General features: G+C 49.5%; 1 protein-coding gene across 1 annotated transcript in view; it reads right to left on the reverse strand.

Moving 5' to 3' along the window:
* Positions 1–17,568, reverse strand: part of IFT74 (intraflagellar transport 74) — a 508,298-nt gene that overhangs the window by 410,080 nt on the left and 80,650 nt on the right. Inside the window, exon 5 of the mRNA XM_085641333.1 lies at positions 14,447–14,545. Within this exon, the coding sequence (XP_085497459.1) occupies positions 14,447–14,545 (99 nt within the window). The remainder of the gene's footprint in view (positions 1–14,446; positions 14,546–17,568) is intronic.

A 17,568-nucleotide genomic window follows, 5' to 3' on the forward strand; every position in this document is an offset into this window, starting at 1 on the left:
GCCCACGCTCGGACCGGCAGCTGCTCAAGATGCCGCTCCAGCGCTCCACCTCAGCTGCTTACGATGGAGTCACAGCAGCCCCCACAGTGTCTCCGCCGCGTCGCGACCGGTGGGCCACCCTCTTCAAGGCCACGCAGTCCAGCCGCACGCACGGCTACGTCACCCAGCAGTTGCAGCCACCAGAGCTCGGGCATTGGCGGCCCACCTCCGCTCTCCGCCCACTCAGCTAGAAAACAGCGGTAGTAGCGTCCCCCGGAGTCCCGCTTTTTCGCCCCACTGCTCGCGCCAGCCTCCGCTCTCGGGTCTCTACCTCTGCATCGGAATCACGGCAGTAGAGGGGCAGGATAGTTGCCGGATATTTACACTGCGCATCGGAGCTCAAGGCTCAGGCAGCCATTTTCTGTGCGAGCCGAGCTCCGCCCCCGTGAGGTACCATTTTTATCGGGAGACCTGGGGGAACGCTGGGTGGTAGGAAATTTGTGGATCCACGCAGATTCCAGAACTTTCCACCACAGAAAGTTGAAGAACATGTGATTTTTTTTTTTTACAAAGTTTGAGGTTTGCAAGGGATTCTGGATAACAGAACCTGGTGGGAGCCAGACAAGTCATCCCATCCTGGTTTGCCTATTTGTCTAGATTACAAAAAGGTATAGGTTTGCTAGGTTTCCTAAGGTTCCGGCAGAGATAGGGTTCAAAATCTGCAGCTAGGCACTTTGCAAAAAACAGTCCGTTTTCACTGCAAAAATGTGGTATGTCCATGTTGCGTTTTGTGCCGTTTCCTGTAGCGGGCACTAGGCCTACCCACACAAATGAGGTACCTTTTTTCTCCAAAGACTTTGGGGAATGCAGGGTGGGAGGAAATTTGAGGATCCACGCAGATTCCAGAACTTTCCACCACAGAAATGTGAGGAAAATTTGATTTTTTTTTTTACAAAGTTTGAGGTTTTCATGGGATTCTGGGTAAGAGAACCTGATGAGAGCCACACAAGGCACCCCATTCCTGAATTCCCTTGGGTGTCTACTTTTCCAAAATGTCTAGGTTTGCTAGGTTTCCCTAGGTGCCGGCAGAGCTATGGTTCAAAATCTACAGCTAGGCACTTTCCAAAAAAAGGGTCAGTTTTCACTGTAAAAATGTGGTGTGTCGACGTTGCAGTTTGAGCCGTTTCCTGTCACGGGCACTATACCTACCCACACAAGTGAGGTATAATTTTTATAGGAAGACTTTGGGGAATGCAGAGTGGGTGGAGGTTAGTAAATCTGCGCAGATTCCAAAACTTTCCATCACAGAAATGTGAGGAAAATGTGTTTTCTTTTTACAAAGTTTGAGGTTTGTAAAGAATTCTGGGTAACAGAACCAAGTGAGAGCCACAAAAGTCACCACATTCTGGATTCCCCTGGGTGTCTAGTTTTAAAAAAATGTATAGGTTTGCTAGGTTTCCTTGGGTGCCAGCTGCGCTTGGATCCAAAATCCACAGGTAGGCACATGCCGAAAAAAAGTCTGTGCCTAGTGGGCTTTCTGCCGCCCTGTGGACGGGGGATATCGGCGGCTATTGCCCCGATATGCCCCAAGGGGGGGGGGGCAGAAAGACTGTGGCTATTTTTTGGGGTGGGTAGGGACATTAGGATGCCCATTCCGGGCAGCCCCCACCCCTACGGATAAAAAAGCCAGCATAATCGCTGGCACCTAGTGCCCCCCGGGGGGCAGATCAGGGACTACTGCCCCCATCTGACTCCTGGGGGTGGGGGCAGAAAGACTGTGGCTATTTTTTGGGGTGGGTAGGGACATTAGGATGCCCATTCTAGGCAGCCCCCACCCCTACGTATAAAAAATCCAGAATAATCGCTGGCACCTAGTAGGCTCTCTGCCCCCCCCCCCGGGGGGCAGATCAGGGGCTACTGCCCCCATCTGCCTTCTGGGGGGGCAGAAAGGCTGTGGCCATTTTTTAGGGGGGTGGGGGCATTGACATACCCATTCTGGGCATCCTCTCCCCTGAATTTCGAAAACAATTTACCACTGGTACCTAGTGGGCTTTCTGCCCCAGAGGGGGCAGATAAGGGGCTATTGTCCCCATCTGCCACGGGGGGGGGCAGTAAAACTGTGGTAATTTTTTGGGGGTAGGGGCAATGGCTTGCCCATTCTGGCCAGTCCCCACCCCTACGTAAAAAAAAAAACCCTGGTGTTTAGTAGGCTTTCTGCCCCCCCCGGGGGGCAGATCAGGGCCTACTGCCCCCATCTGCCTCCTGGGGGTGGGGGCAGAAAGACTGTGGCTATTTTTTGGGGTGGGTAGGGACATTGGGATGCCCATCCTGGGCAGCTCCCACCCCTACGTATAAAAAAACCAGCATAATCACTGGCACCTAGTGGGCTCCCTGCCCCCCCCCCCCCCCCGGGGGGCAGATCAGGGGCTACTGCCCCCATCTGCCTCCTGGGGGGAAAAAAGACTGTGGCCTCTTTTTAGGGGGGGTGGGGGCATTGACATACCCATTCTGGGCATCCTCGCCCCTGAATTTTGAAAACAATTTACCCCTGGTGCCTAGTTGGCTTTCTATAAGGGGCTATTGCACCCATCTGTCTGCCCCCCGGAGGGGCAGGAAAAACTGTGGTAATTTTTTGGGGGTAGGGACAAATGGCATGCCCATTCTGGGCAGCCCCCACCCCTACGTATAAAAAACAAACAAAAAAAAAATCCCTGTTGCTTAGTGGGCTTTCTGCCCCCTCCCCCCGGGGGCAGATCAGGGGGGGGGGGGGCAGAAAGACTGTGGCATTTTTGGGGGGGACATTGGCATGCCTATTCTGGGCAGCCCCCTCCCCGAACTTTGAGGGAATGAAATCCCTATTGCCTAGGGGGCTCCCTGCCCCCCCGGGGGCAGATAAGGGACTATTGCCCCATCTGCCTCCCGGGGGGGGGACAGAAAGACTGCAGCATTTTCTTGGGGTGGGGCATTGGCATGCCCATCCAGGGCAGCCCCCACCCCTACGTATATATATAAAAAAAAATCAACAAAAAAAATCACTGGGGCCTAGTGGGCTTTCTGCTCGCCCGGGGGGCAGATCGGGGTCTATTGGACCCAACTGCCGCCTGGGGGGAGCAGAAAGTCTTATGCCTTCTTTGGAGAGGGTAGGGTGGGGGCATTGGCATGCCCATTCTGGGCTGCCTCCACCCCTGGCCTATAAAAACAACCCTGGCATCTAGGGTACTTTCAGCCCCCGGGGTGGGGGGGGGGGGGGGGGGCAGAATGGCTGTCTGGGAAAGTTTAATGGGGGGGAGTAAAGGCCCTTGCCCAAGGGGCCGCTACCCCGTCCCTGGTGGCTAGTGAGTGGATCCCTGCTTGGGGATCACCCTCCTAGGGCGACCCTCAAGCAGGGATCCACTAGGGAAGGGTACCATTGGAAAGGAAATATTCTCCCCTTTCCAACGATACCCCTCCCATGTTTTTCGGGGGACTGAGATAGCCCCACAAGCACCAAGACTGTGAAACTGAAACTTTGCGTGCAATCGTCATTACAATAAAAACGCATGCTTTGGGATGTTGGGGAACCTCTTCCCCACCTCCCAAAGCAAAAAAAACAAGCATTTGCAATGCAATAGGTCTCGCATCTATGCGAGTTTAAGCTATTGTCATTGTAAATGACAATGCCTTTTATTTAGGTTTTAAAAATGAATGGTGTACCATTAAAGAGACGAGTATGGGTCCTTCATGAAAAAAACAGAGCACTGACAGTCATCAGATTGAAGTCACCAACCCCTGAAGACAGTCTTAAAAAATAAAGTTCCCTACAGAAAATGTTACAAAACTTGTAGACATTAACCATGGCATAAAATATAATTCGACCTGCAGGAATCCATCCGGTAAGATAAAAATACATACACTGAGTTTCGAAACTATAAAAATATAGTTAAGGACCCTTATTCCAGACGCATGCTGCTCACTGAGGAACCAGTAGCAACACTTACGTCCTCCTATCTCGCAGCAGGTTAGAAACAGTCACAATCCCGCCACAGAGCACGGCTGTCAATCTAAAACATTCACACCACAGTCAGGCAATTTCAAGAAAAGCAGGATCTTCTGGGTTAAAATTAACTCCGAAAAAAGCTCTTGCAATTATTCAGCTGCTGATGGCGATCTGGGCTGAAACAGTGAAGGCCGGCAAATGTAAGAAAGGCACAGTGCCATGCGGGCTGGTTTGAAGAAACTTAGTTTGCCACTTGTCTGTCTGGATCCTAACGGGCAAGTTTTGGCACTGAAAAAATTAGAGTGGGTGTGTTTTTATGACCGCCTGCGCAGACGCGGGTTTCAATGGAGACACTTGCTCCATCAGCTCTAGGAAAGGAAAACATGGCACAGCCATTAAATATGTTTACATTCACGGCCAGCATCCGCTTGCAGCTCTCAACAACCTCCTCCACCACGTTCGACTCCACCTAGGAGCACGTTCTGCGCAGACTTACCTTCGCCACGTTGCCGGCTGACTGGCGTGCCTTCATGCTTGGCAGAGTCATGCCAAGTCTCCCACCCACAGCCCGAGCCCTGCCACTTTGTTCGACTCTCCAGGGACTGCAGCGCACTTAGTGTGGTAGAAACCTCTTATGACGAAGAAGTAGGTCACAGGTTATGCGAGAGGATTGAACTCAGCCGAAACCGCTCCCTGGAAACGGGAAGTGCGGCCCACGGACCCACCCTTAGCGCAAAGGAACTGTTTCAGGCTCCAGCCTCTCTGAAGGCAGGGTACAGCCCCGAGCACGGAATGAATACGTCAGACGTGTCCGAAGCACGTAGCTGCTGCACTTCGCCTGTGGGAGTGTAAATAGGCATGAGTGATTAGGCCGGAAGGAAAGTGAAAGCGCGGCATGCGTGTGTTACTGCTGAAATGCCGCGAGCCGCCGTACGTGTACACACATCATGTCGGACGCGTGCATATTTCCTGTCCCGCTTCGGCACAGAAAGCAGCAACAATAGATCTCGCTAAGGCGAGCAGCGCATGCGCTGCGTCACTAGGCGAGACCTAAAAAGCACACTTTCTGGACCAACATCTAGCTTTTACCTAAATTGGGTGTAATTCTGTTCAGCTATTCGGGCTGTAGTCGTTTTCAAGAAATGAAAAATACCCATTGACATAACATGGTGAAAACACGTTTTGTGATCTCCTTTTTTCCTCGGCTCCTGCTTGACGGTTCACCCCGAAACTTTCAATACAGCAGCTGAACTCCAAAGGGAAAGTTTTAGGAAAATTTGGTGAAAATACATCACTTGGCACAAAAGTTAATGGCAAAAAAAAACCACTATTCCTATGGAAACTTTGGCCCTATCTAGAACTACCTCCTGGCGACCACCAGTAGGAAATTTTTATTTCCATCCTTCCATCCATCCATCTGGGAGTTATTCTAGGAAGCAAGGAGAGCCGCATGTGGTGCTCTAGGCCCAGAGCTAGCAGCAAGATACAAGTGCTCGGCTGGGTCACGTTCCAGCTCTGTCTGGAACATGTAGATTGTGCTACAGAGAGACAGGCATGGGCTCTAGGGAGCACAGAAACACGGCTTCAGTTCGCTGCGCATTAACGGATGCAGCTTTACGTCTCTATAGATGTGGCAATGGCCACTCATCCTGCAGGACGCCCCAGGCATTGCCTGTATGAGGCCTTCTCTGCGTGGAGAGCGCCGTAGGGGATGGGCTAGTTCAAAGTGGCGATCATCACATAACCTGTCAAACACTGATAAACACCGTTCAGAGCATCCAGGCGACCCAGTCAAGAATGAGACGAATGCACCTGCGAGCGCAAGTAAAGAGGCCAGATCAGGAAACCGAAGGCACTGGGGACAGGCAGATACACGGATTAACAAAAGTCAAACACGAGGGAAAACAAATACTCCGAAGGTCAAGCCCATGTCCATTCTTTAAGTTCACACCTAAGTACTTAAAATGGTGGAACATTTACAAATTATGAAGAATAGAAGGGGTGCTTAACAAAGACCAAATGCAAGCGTACTCACTTATAGTCACTGTTTTATGACACATTTTGAGAGTGAATACCGACTGTTATGGTGTTTTTCAGTATAGCATGAACGCAGATAAATATTTATAATGATTTACATTGTTCGAGGGAGAGGACATGTTCTGCTTTTATGAAAAAAGGCACAAATAATAGAGGGTCCGTGGCTTAACAAATGTAGAGTGAGTGATGTGAATAGAAAACGGTCTAAAGAAATAATTTGGGGGTGTCCACGGCCGCCTGGTTACATGACTCTTGAAAGTACCGCTATCCTCCTTTCAAATGCCCCAGGTTTCCGTTCTGTGTTTTATCAGGATTATAAACGCGCTCCACCGGGGTGCTCCCTGTGAAGGGATCCGGCCGGAAACACCACCAAGAACCTTAGATCACCTGAGATTACAAAGGAACGGGGGGGTGCTTCCTCCCTCCCGTGGGAAAGGGAAATCAACCTTGACAGCACCGGCTCCGGCGCAGCTTTCTCACCGAACAGTAAACTGTGGCTGTAATTAAGTGAATCACTAAGTCGTCATAGCAACTCCATATGCAACCACATTCGCCTACAGTGGGAAACCAAACTTGCGTCAAAGAGGGCGAGAGGGAGTGCAAATTATTTTAACACAACGATTATCTACTTTAAGTGATTTTCTCAAGATTGTGAAGGAACGCTTTGTGAAAGAAAAAAGGGGGGACGCTGTGCCCATGACTGGACGGGGCAGAGGTTTAGCGCTATGCGCACCTGGCACTGAAGCAGGCACTTTTAAGAGTCACAAGCCACAGCCAACGGCGTGGGTAGGCCTGGGACAGTCAGAGTTGACATTTCAGGAAGCAGCGACACACACCGACGTGACGGGGGTCTCTCTTCACGGGGCCGACTCGTTTCACCAAGCAGCTAAAATCTCCTTCGGGGAGGAGCCAAGATGGCGACCGGGACGGCAGCGTAGACTCCCGGCTCCGTGAACCTCCGTATCCCGCACGGATATCCTGCATTAGATCCTCAGCCTGCGCTATGCGCCCGTGTTTGTGAATGAGAGCGGCAACCGATCGAGTGACTCCGAAGTTTCTGGCGGCCGTACCGCCGGAGAAACGGGTATTTGCAATTTGTGGCCTGTGCGGCCCTCGAGCCGGGACCTCGAGTGGACACCTTGGCCGGGTGGCAGTTTCACAACAGCGGCCTTTGGTGACTGGGTGGAGTCGGACTGCCGGATCGGTGCGACTATCGGCCTACATTTCGCCGTGGTCGCTTCCTACCATTAAGCGGAGCGGAACAAGTGCATGCCCGGGGTGGCAGTTCCACGACTCTCCGGTGATTGCCTCTGCCTTCGACGGTGAGCTGCCCGAACGCCGCCCGTAACTCGCTCTGATTCCTGCGGGCTGCTCCCGGATTTTCGCGGGCGCTGGTCCGTGGTGGGGACGACTGTTGCACGTGACTACATAACGGATACATTTTTGGTCTGCCTCCGGAACCCTGTTTGCCAGCGACATGGACCTTGATGCGCTTGCCCCTGGGTCCCGGTCCCAATACGGGTTGAACCTACCCGGCGGCCATCTTGTCACGATGAAGTCTACTACCCAGGTCACAGCAGGATCGGGAGTGTGCGACTCTGGGGAGCGTAGCGGAGCGATCGCAGAGAGCTGTGCTGGGGTACCGGGACCTTCTCGAGGCTCTCGGTGCCCTTCATTCCACCTTGCTTCATGGCGTTTGGGTATTGGGGAGTGGGCTTGATGGTGTGGCATCAGCGTTGGGACAGTTGCGGCCTGCCTGTCCTCCGATACACAGGGACTTCCTGCACTGCACTCAGGACGACAACGTCGGGGCCACCCCTGTGCCTAGTGACCAGCTGGAAACTCCGGACAGTCTACTATTGTGTGATCGGCTGGCTGTGGATCTGATCTGTCCCGGAGGTATTGGACCTGAGTGGGGGGGGGGGGGTGGCCTTGTCCGGTGTGCGGCCTCCGGCGACCCTGGGAAAACTCAAGCAACGGTTGTCTACTCTGGCTGATTCCGCCTTCCTGGACCTTGTGTGCAGTGCAGGTCCTGGGGCAGCACGGGAAAGACGTTCCTCCATAATGCTGACTGGGTTGGTACTCAGAGACTTCCACCCCACCGGGGTGCGTCGCTTCCTGGTCGTTTTTGGACGCTCCTTTACCGTGTAGCATTGGACATGGCGCCGGGTCGAGGGGTATGCATGGGCGGCTTTGCCAAGAGTGGCCAAGGATAAGAATGCTCTTTCAGTGGTGGTCGGCTAATAGGCGGGCGGGCTCGGGGTTGCGTGCTCTCATGGTATAACTGTCGGTATAGTAGGTGCAAAATGCTCCCCATCTTTCCTTGACATGATCGATTTTGTGTTGCTTACTGTTTGCTTTGGGGGAAACATAATGTGCGGGAGGGAGACGCCGGGGGCATGTTTTGAAGGCCCTCCTCCAGTTTATTAATACTCTCTCTACCCCCCCTTCTGGTGGGGTTCTTTTCTTACTCCTTTTTACCTGTTTCTTCTATATTTCGGGTCTGGTTCCAGGGCGACAGGCACACTGCTGGGGGGGGGGGGCCGTACTCATCTGCAGAGGTGCAGGGTGGGGGGTTGGGGGAGGGGATTCTTTAGTCTTTAATCTCCTTTTTCCATGGCCTCTTTTTTCTTCTCTGATTCTTCTTGTTTTCTCTTTTCTGGGATCAGCGTGGTACACCTCCTTTGTTGTGAATCGTTGCCTTTTCATGTGTGCCACAATTTCCGGGGTGTTCTCTGGGCTTTAGGGCAGGGGACTGCAGGCGCAGCTGGGCATGATATTCTTCCCTATCCTGAATTTCCTGTGTCTGCGCCATTGACTCAATAGATTGCTGTTTATTGCTTACGTTTATCATACTGCCTGTCTCTTATCGCTGTTGGGAAATTGTTCGGCACCTGATCCTTCTGTCTTTTTTCATTATAAAATGAAAACCCTTTTTATCCTGGTGTCCTACCTGCGCTTTTCACTGGCCAGACTATATTAGCATGAAGATTCTGCTCCCCGAGGTGCTGCCTGTGTTAACATTTGATCTCTGTTGTTCTGACTGCTTAGCGGCCGGCCCCGGGGGGTTGTAGGCCCATACTTGTTATTGATTGAACTGTCAATAAAGGTTTTTAAAAAAAAAAAAAAAAAAAAAAAAAATCTCCTTCGGGTGGTTGAGAGTGAAATGCCGATACGTGTGAAAAACTGGAGTGGAATGAAAAGCGTTCAGTGCTATGGAACTCAATGAAATACCCCTCGCCCCCTCCCCAGTTGTCAGGATTGTATAATTGGTCTTTCATTTCTGTATTTTTTTTATCCACTGCCATCCTAAATGCTGCGTTACTTAGAGGTCAAGGCATCACAAGCCACGCTTTAGTGTAAGGTATAACTAAGCAAAGCCAGAGAGGAAATCGGGTTATCTGCGACAGCAGAAAATAACATTCCCATATGTTGAAGCAGCCAGGCGACACTTGTGGGGCAAACATGTACACCTTCGCTGCACCTGGACGGGAGCCTGTCTGGAACTACTGAAAGTAAATAAAGATACACTATTATGAAAACTGCTCCGGTGAGCACCCCTAGAATGTAGAGTCATAGGCTGCACTACCAGTCACCTTCTTCTGCTGCACCTCACCCTCCATGTGTTCATCACCTTTAGCCTCAAAGCTGGTAAAACAATGATCGAAATACAACTGTTGTAGCTAGGTTGGCTATGAAGGTTTCTGATCGTCTTTCAGGCGATTAGAAGTCTGTGTCTGTAAGTGGAGAGTGAATGTGGGAAAAGAGAGCAAGATGACTGAGGCTTGCAAAGACAAGGAGGGATAAGTAGAAGGAAGTAATGATTTAGCGAAGATGAAGTACAGAGGGAGAGGAGTGCCGAGAGCCGAGGGCTGGGGACCTTGTGCTATGCCTTTTGGGCGGGGAGCACCAAGACACTGAGAAAGAAGGATCAGAGATAGTGTGTGAAAATCAGTAGAATGACAAACCTGCCATGCCCAGAGGGGAGAGTGTGGACAGCGGGAAGTGGACTGAAGGCTCTCTGCGGGCTCTCAGGTCATGGGTGCCATCCACAAGACCACTTGGGCAAAGGCACAGAATATTTGGAGAAACAGACTCCCCACAACCCCCAGAATGATGTCCCTGGCTGAAGCTCAGATCTTTGCCCGCACAGCTGACCCCTTCGATGCTCCAAGAGATCCAAAGAAGGTGACCGGGGCTGAGAGCGCGAGGTTCTGGATTTACGAATGCCCTTCATCGCTCTCGAGTTCTGAACCCACCACACTTAAATCAGGACAGTCCCGAAGACTGAACTATTCAGACGGGTTTATCAGGGACCCCCAGCTGTTCAAGCGACGCAATCGCAGAACATGCGATTCGTGTTACGCCCACTGAGAAGAGCTCCCACTTTCCTCGCATCATATCTTAAAGTTACATTATGCTGTGCGTTTCTCCGGCACTCTAAAGTAACTGAGAGAGGACACATAATACTATATAAAACTTACAATAAGTACAGTGCACCTTCGCCTTAAGACCGGCATCCGGGAGCTGTACGCACAAAAAGAAGCGCAGCAGATGGTTCCACTGACGCAGAAGCAAATACAGAACAAGCCCGGCTTCTAAAGTGGTCCGAACGCGAGCGAGCACCCACCGCGAAAGTGAAAGCAAATTTGTGACGCGGCGGAGCGTGGCGAGCGCAGGGGAGCGCATTACAGGCGGGGGAGCGGACCCTTTGAAGTTTGATGCCGAGGGCGTCAGTGGGCTGAAGCGCTTCCCCAAACGGATTGCATGGCGGCACGATGCACGTGATTGTGCGCATGCTCGCCATGCAATCCACTTTTGGGAGCACTTTTGGGAGCCCCTTACTAGAGTCTCGCATAGTGATTGCTACGCAATAGCTAGGCGAGACCTAAAAAGGGAAGTCCCTCTGCTGTTTACAGCAGAGGGATTTTTTTAAAGTGTGCTCATGACGGAATGGTTCCGTCATGAGCACACTTGCACTTGTGCTCATGACCGAACCATTCCGTCATGAGCATGGAAGGGGTCAAGAAACAGATGTAAATAACACATACATTCCCCACCTGCAAATGCCACAGAGAATACATTGGCAGTCTAGTGTGACAGAATATACCATACTCAATTAAATGCTTACTAGGGGTGGGCTAACAAGCGTAATTCTCTCTAGCATAATTACTTGTAATTTCCGCAACTGGTGTCGCCGCACTAGGCGCTGACCTGGGGACAGTGTGCTGACCTCAGGTAAAGGGCCTTGTGTTTAGCAATAAATTGCGATTTAAAAACACCTGCAGCAGAGTTCCTTGGGCATTCAGTTTTCAGGCAGCAGTAAGAATGTCAAGCTAACTCTTGTGATTAAGGTTCCTACTAGAGAGTAAGAGATCAGAGTTTTGTATAGTGCCAGTTTTGACTCACCATAAAGTAGCACAGAGGGTTAATATTCCTGATGCAAAGAACGGGTACCGTGCAGATCACAGATCTATACTTTATGTGGATAGCTGAGTGGATTACTGCTTTTGTCACTGAGATCCTTTTGTTACCGCAGTTCATAAGATACAAGCCTAATATTGAACAGTGACCGTTACGAACAGTCATCAAAGAGCTGCATGTAAACTGCATAAAATAGGTTAGGATGTTCTATTTCCCCCCCCCCAGTCTTTCATTAGCTATTCCTAATGTTTCTGAAAAGGGTATGTTTGGTTCAATATACCTTCTTATTAGTAAAGCCAGCCTTTACCAGTGCTTTACAACAAATGAAATGTATGTGAGAAAAGGCCTATGGAGTGGAGAGGGGCAATTTTGCCCGCTGGTCATGAAGGAATCTGAGGAGGTGGTCATGGGGGGAGGGGCGCAGAAAATGATTGTCGAACCGGGCACCAACAGAACTAAAGCCGGCCCTGAGAGTAATCCAGTATTTAGCACTATTTATTTAGGGCAAAATGCATGTCCAAAATGGGCCAGAGGATGCATTTGGCGCCAAGAAAATAGCACTAAATTCTACAGGACACGAAAAGCAGTAGCCAGAAGTGGCTCACCCTCTCCTAGTTTGTGGTTATTATGCGCCTGTAGTAGGATTTTTTTTTTTTTTGAAAAACCTTTATTGACATTTCAATCAATAACAAGTATGGGCCTAAAACCCCCCGGGGCCGGCCGCTAAGCAATCAGAGCAACAAAGATCAAATGTGAACATAGGCAGCACCTCGGGGAGCAGAATCTTCATGCTAATATAGTCTGACCAGTGAACAGCGCAGGTAGGACACCAGGATAAAAAGGGTTTTCATTTTATAATGGAAAAAGACAGAAGGATCAGGTGCCGAACAATTTCCAACAGCGATAAGAGGCAGGCAGATTAATAGACGTAAGCAATAAACAGCAATCTATTGGATCAATAGCGCAGACACAGGAAATTCAGGATGGGGAAGAATATCATGAGCAGTTGCGCCTGCAGTCCCCTGCCCTAAAGCCCAGAGAACACCCCGGAAATTGTGGCACACATGAAAAGGCGACGATTCACAACAAAGGAGGTGTACCACGCTGATCCCAGAAAAGAAAGACAAGAAGAATCAGAGAAGAAAAAGGAGGCCATGGAAAAAGGAGATGAAAGACTAAAGAATCCCCTCCCCCACCCCCCCACCCCGCACCTCTGCAGATGAGTACGGCCCCCCCCCCCCCAGCAGTGTGCCTGTCGCCCTGGAACCAGACCCGAAATATAGAAGAAACAGGGAAAAAAGGAGTAAGAAAAGAACCCCACCAGACGGGGGGGTAGAGAAAGTGTTAATAAACTGGAGGAGGGCCTTCAAAACATACCCCCGGCTTCTCCCTCCCGCACGGTAAGTTTTCCCCAAAGCAAACAGTAAGCAGCACAAAATAGACCATGTCAAAGAAAGATGGGGAGTATTATGCACCTATTATGCTAATAGCTATGCCATGAGAGCACGCAACCCCTGAGCCCGCCCGTCTACTAGATGACCACCCCTGAAGGATCAGCCTTATCCTTGACCACTCTTTGCAATTCTGCCCATGCCTACCCCTCGACCCAGCGCCATGTCCGATGTTCCAAGGTAAAGGAGTGTCCAAAAACGACCGGGAAGCGACGCACACAGGTGGGGTGGAAGTCTCTGAGTACCAACACAGTCCACATCATGGAGGGACGGCCTTCCCAGTGCTGCCCCAGAGTCTGCACTGCACACAAGGTCCGGGAAGGCGGAAGCAGCCAAAGTAGACAACTGTTGCTTGAATTGTCCCTGGGTCGCCGGAGGCCGTGCACGGGACGAGGCCACCACCTCCCACTCAGGTCCAATACCTCCGGAACAGATCGGACCCACAGCCAGCCGATCACACTGTAGCATACTGTCCGGAGTGTCCAGCTGTGCACTAATCTCAGGGGTGGCCGCGACATTGTCCTCCGGTGTGCAGTGTGGGAAGTCCCTGTGTACCTGAGGACAGGCAGGCCGCCACTGTCCCAACGCTGATGCCACACCATCGAGCTTACTCCCCAAGACCCCGACGCCATGAACCAAGGAGGAATGAAGGGCACCGAGGGCCTCGAGGAGGTCGCCGTACCCCAGCACAGCTCTCTGCGATCGCTCCGCCACACTCCCAAAAGTCACACACTCCCAATCCTGCTGCGACCCAGTGGACAGGATGGTAGGCTTCATCGCAACAAGATGGCCGCCGGGTAGGCCCGACCCGTATGGGGGCCGGGACCCAGGGACAAGCGCCTCGAGGCCCACGGCGCTGGAGACAGGGTCCGGTGGCAGGCAAAAATTTATCCGTTGCGTGGTCACGGGCAACAGTCGTCCCCACCACGGACCAGCTCCCGCGAAAATCCGGGAGCTGCCCGCAGGAATCAGGGCGAGTTACGGACGGCGTCCGGGCAGCTCACCGTCAAAGGCAGGGGCAATCACCGGAGAATCTGAGAATTGCACCCCCGGGCAGGCACTCGGTCCGCTACGCTTAGCGGTAGGAACGACCACGGCGAAATGTAGGCCGAGGTTGGCACCGCTCCGGTGGACCGACTCCACCCAGTCACCACAGGCCGCTGTTGTTGAACTGCCACCCGGCCAAGGCGTCCACTCGAGGTCCGGGCTCCAGGGCTGCACGGGCCGCAAATTTCAAATGCACATTTCTCCGGCGGTACCGCAGCCAGAAACCTCGGAGTCACACGATCGGTTGCCACTCTCATTCACAAACACGATCGCATCGCGCAGGCTGAGGATCTCATGCAGGATATCCGTGCGGGATGCGGAGGTTCACGGAGCCGGGAGTCTACGCTGCCGTCTCGGTCGCCATCTTGGCTCCTCACTGTAGTAGGATTTTTGCCCTAAATTACTCTTAATTACTCAAGTTAGAGTAATCGCGCAATTTAAGTAATTTTGCATCACAAGAGTAATCCGTAATTACTGAAATTACTCCAACTACTCCGGCGTAATTACAATTTCACCCAATCCTATTGCTTACCTCTTCTCATAGGACAGGTAGACAGAATTTTCTTGATTGTACAAATCAATTTCCTTCTTCAGTTTATTCATTTCTGTTGTAAGTTCGCTCACTTTGCTCCTGCAGTTTGGAAATAGAACACAAATAAGAAAAAGATGAACACGGAAAACGTAAATGGAAGCCTACAAAACAGAGTGATTGAATCAGGCTTGCTAATAAACATTGAAAACTGCCCCAAAATTTTTTTTTAAGAATATGCCAAGTTATTACAAAACAAACCAGCATTCTGAACTGTTCTGGTTATAGGGTATTGACAGTTTGAGTCCACCAAACACATTAAACCGTCTTTCAAAAAGGTTATGGACGTTATGTATAACTTTGCTAATTTTAATGCAGATTCTTCCAAGATGGAAACTAACAAAGTGTAGGCATTTGCCTTGCAGTAAAATCGGGAAGGCTGATTTTGACATGTCTAGTAGAGCAGCAACTTCTGCAAATCACTGATTCCTTGTTAACACATGCATGAGTATCAGGAGCCAAGCGACCAATCAGACAAAAGAGAATGCTTATGTCACGACCTGTAAATGGCACACGTCAGTCTCTGCAACACTTATAAATGACACTTCTCAACCATCTCCACTTCGAATATGCAATAGTCTTTGGGCGATGGCTAGGGAAAGAAGAAGCCTTTACCAGCCAGACTAGGCAAATAGGTGGATGATCAAAAGCATTAGGTTCCATAATGTACTTTACAGGCCACGTGCGCCAGCTCCTTCTATGCAACTCTAAACTTTAATGTAACATTTCTAGCACGTGATGGACATAACCAGGGACACTTATTGTTGCCAACTGCTGCATGCAGTTTCACCATTTGTGACTCATCTCCTCATTAACTAACATTTAGTAGTCATTCTATCTGCTTTCTGTTTTCATGTCAATTAAAGGGCCTTTATCAGTATAGCTGTTGACAATGTAACTTCTCAAAAAACTCTGGCTTATTGCATTAAGATGCGTTCTTACATCAAGGAATTGTACTTAAAAGTATCGCTATGACAGCTGAATAAAAATCCTGAACCGTAAAACATGATGGCACTTTCTCTGTTAACACACCCTCACCTTTGCCTTGAGATGCATAACTAAGATAACGAACCAATCATTCTCCAGAAATGGCTGCCAAAGGAGTTTGTTATTAACAAAGAACTGTCAACTGGATGCATCATCGCCTATCAAGGAAACAACTCACAACATTTTGATTACCAGTCTAAACAGCAAGGAACAGCTCTCTCTTGATCAGCTGTACCGAAAGCAATGAATACAACAATGGTGTATGCTGTGCTTCAGAAACTGAAAACAATTAAACATAACATAGAACGGGTTTATCACTAAAAACGAGACAGAGCGAAAACAAAATATATAAAAGTCTCTTTTGGCAAACTATTGGTAAGAACTTGCTTGATAGGTTGATTTCAAACAATTTACAATCAACATGTGAATATTAGCGCATAATCATTTTATTCAATTTTAGATGCTGTCAGGCCACTCGCTTTTCCAGATGGCCACAATTATGGCACAAAGTCTGGGGTGGACAGAAAACAACCTTACCCTTCCTTTTCCTCCAGCCCATGTCCTTTTTCCCTTACCCTAATGCTGAATTATTGTATACTGTCCTACAAACAGAATGTCACAGTAGGCTCTCAATCTGTACATTTCAGCAAGAACGAAGTTAAGAAGACAAGACATCTAGAGTCCATTGGGTAAACAAACCAGGTATAAAACTAGGGAGTGAGACCTGGAATCAAAGGTGTAGGTCACAGCAATATTAGTGTTAGATTATAAATGCATTTTAGGCTTTATACAAGATTGTGCATATTACAACACGAAGGGCTATCTCATAACAAATTTTCCAAAAGTATAAATAGTATCAGACAGGCATTCTCAAAATGATCGACAAAATATTAATCTACTCTAAAGCATCTTTCCCATTATGTTTTGGTTGTCTTAATGTTCAAACTTCCAGAATCGGGGGGTTTACTTGTCTTCACTCTTGAGGTGCGAAGACATCTAGTTGCCTGGTGGGGAATATCACATGGTTGTGTGTGATAATTTGTACTCAAAAAGCGGACACACAGGATCTAGTGCCCTGGCTAAGATTTTGCCGCATTTAAATGTACATACTCTGTTACATGTATTTCACAATTTAATATGGATAACCATCAAGAATAAAAATTGAAGTATCCACAGTTAATTTTAATTTCTATCCCAATCTACCACTGACTGACCTGCTTTTAAAACAAGGGCAAATATCTGTGGTTGGACCAACCATAAGTGCTGAGAAAAAGATCTCCAGCAAAGTGTCCATTGGGTATTTGCACAGCCCACCCAACGAGTAACAGGACCCGAAGACGAAGCTGCCACTTCAGTGGGCAAGGGGATGTGCTTCCTCCAAAGGATCTAATTTGTGACCTGAATGGCACTCTTAACAGGGACCTAGACCGTTTGGCTATTTTAGCCCTTTATGCACACTGCCTCCTCCATGCAGGCCTCAGGGCAGCATTGTAGCTGTGGCGCCTTTCATCTTGGAGAGCATTCTGTAACCCACTCCACCTTTGGTTTCCAATCAGGTACCAAGCACCGAAATACTGCAAGGACCTGAACACTCTCCCCTATAAATGTCTTCCTTATACAGCAGGGACCTAGGGTGTCCAAGAGGGACGGATCGAAGGGGATGGCTGGACAGGGGCAGTGCAATTCATGCCATGGAAGGCTAGGCCACGCCCCTCAAATATACTGACATGTCCGACAATATATATGTCCCAACAATGCAAGTGACATAAAAGTCAAACACCTATGTGGGCTGCAGCAGACATTCATGATCTAACTGTCCACTGAGAGATGATAAATTAGTGTGAGAATCAGTGATGATAAATAATTACAAGTACAATTATTAGTATTAATTACCATTGTTTATAATTAGTGCTAACTATTTTTTGTCCCAATACACACATGTACATTTCACCAGGTCTTAGCTGGTGAAATGCTTGGGCAAGAAGGGGAATCACCAGCAACGCAATTTTCCTGCGAAAGTTGTAATCCAGTTTCAGATGGTAGCTAATTTTACAGGCCCACTCACGATTATCCATTAG

This window comes from Triturus cristatus, chromosome 2_2, assembly GCF_964204655.1.
Source record: "Triturus cristatus chromosome 2_2, aTriCri1.1, whole genome shotgun sequence".
NCBI lineage: Eukaryota > Metazoa > Chordata > Amphibia > Caudata > Salamandridae > Triturus > Triturus cristatus.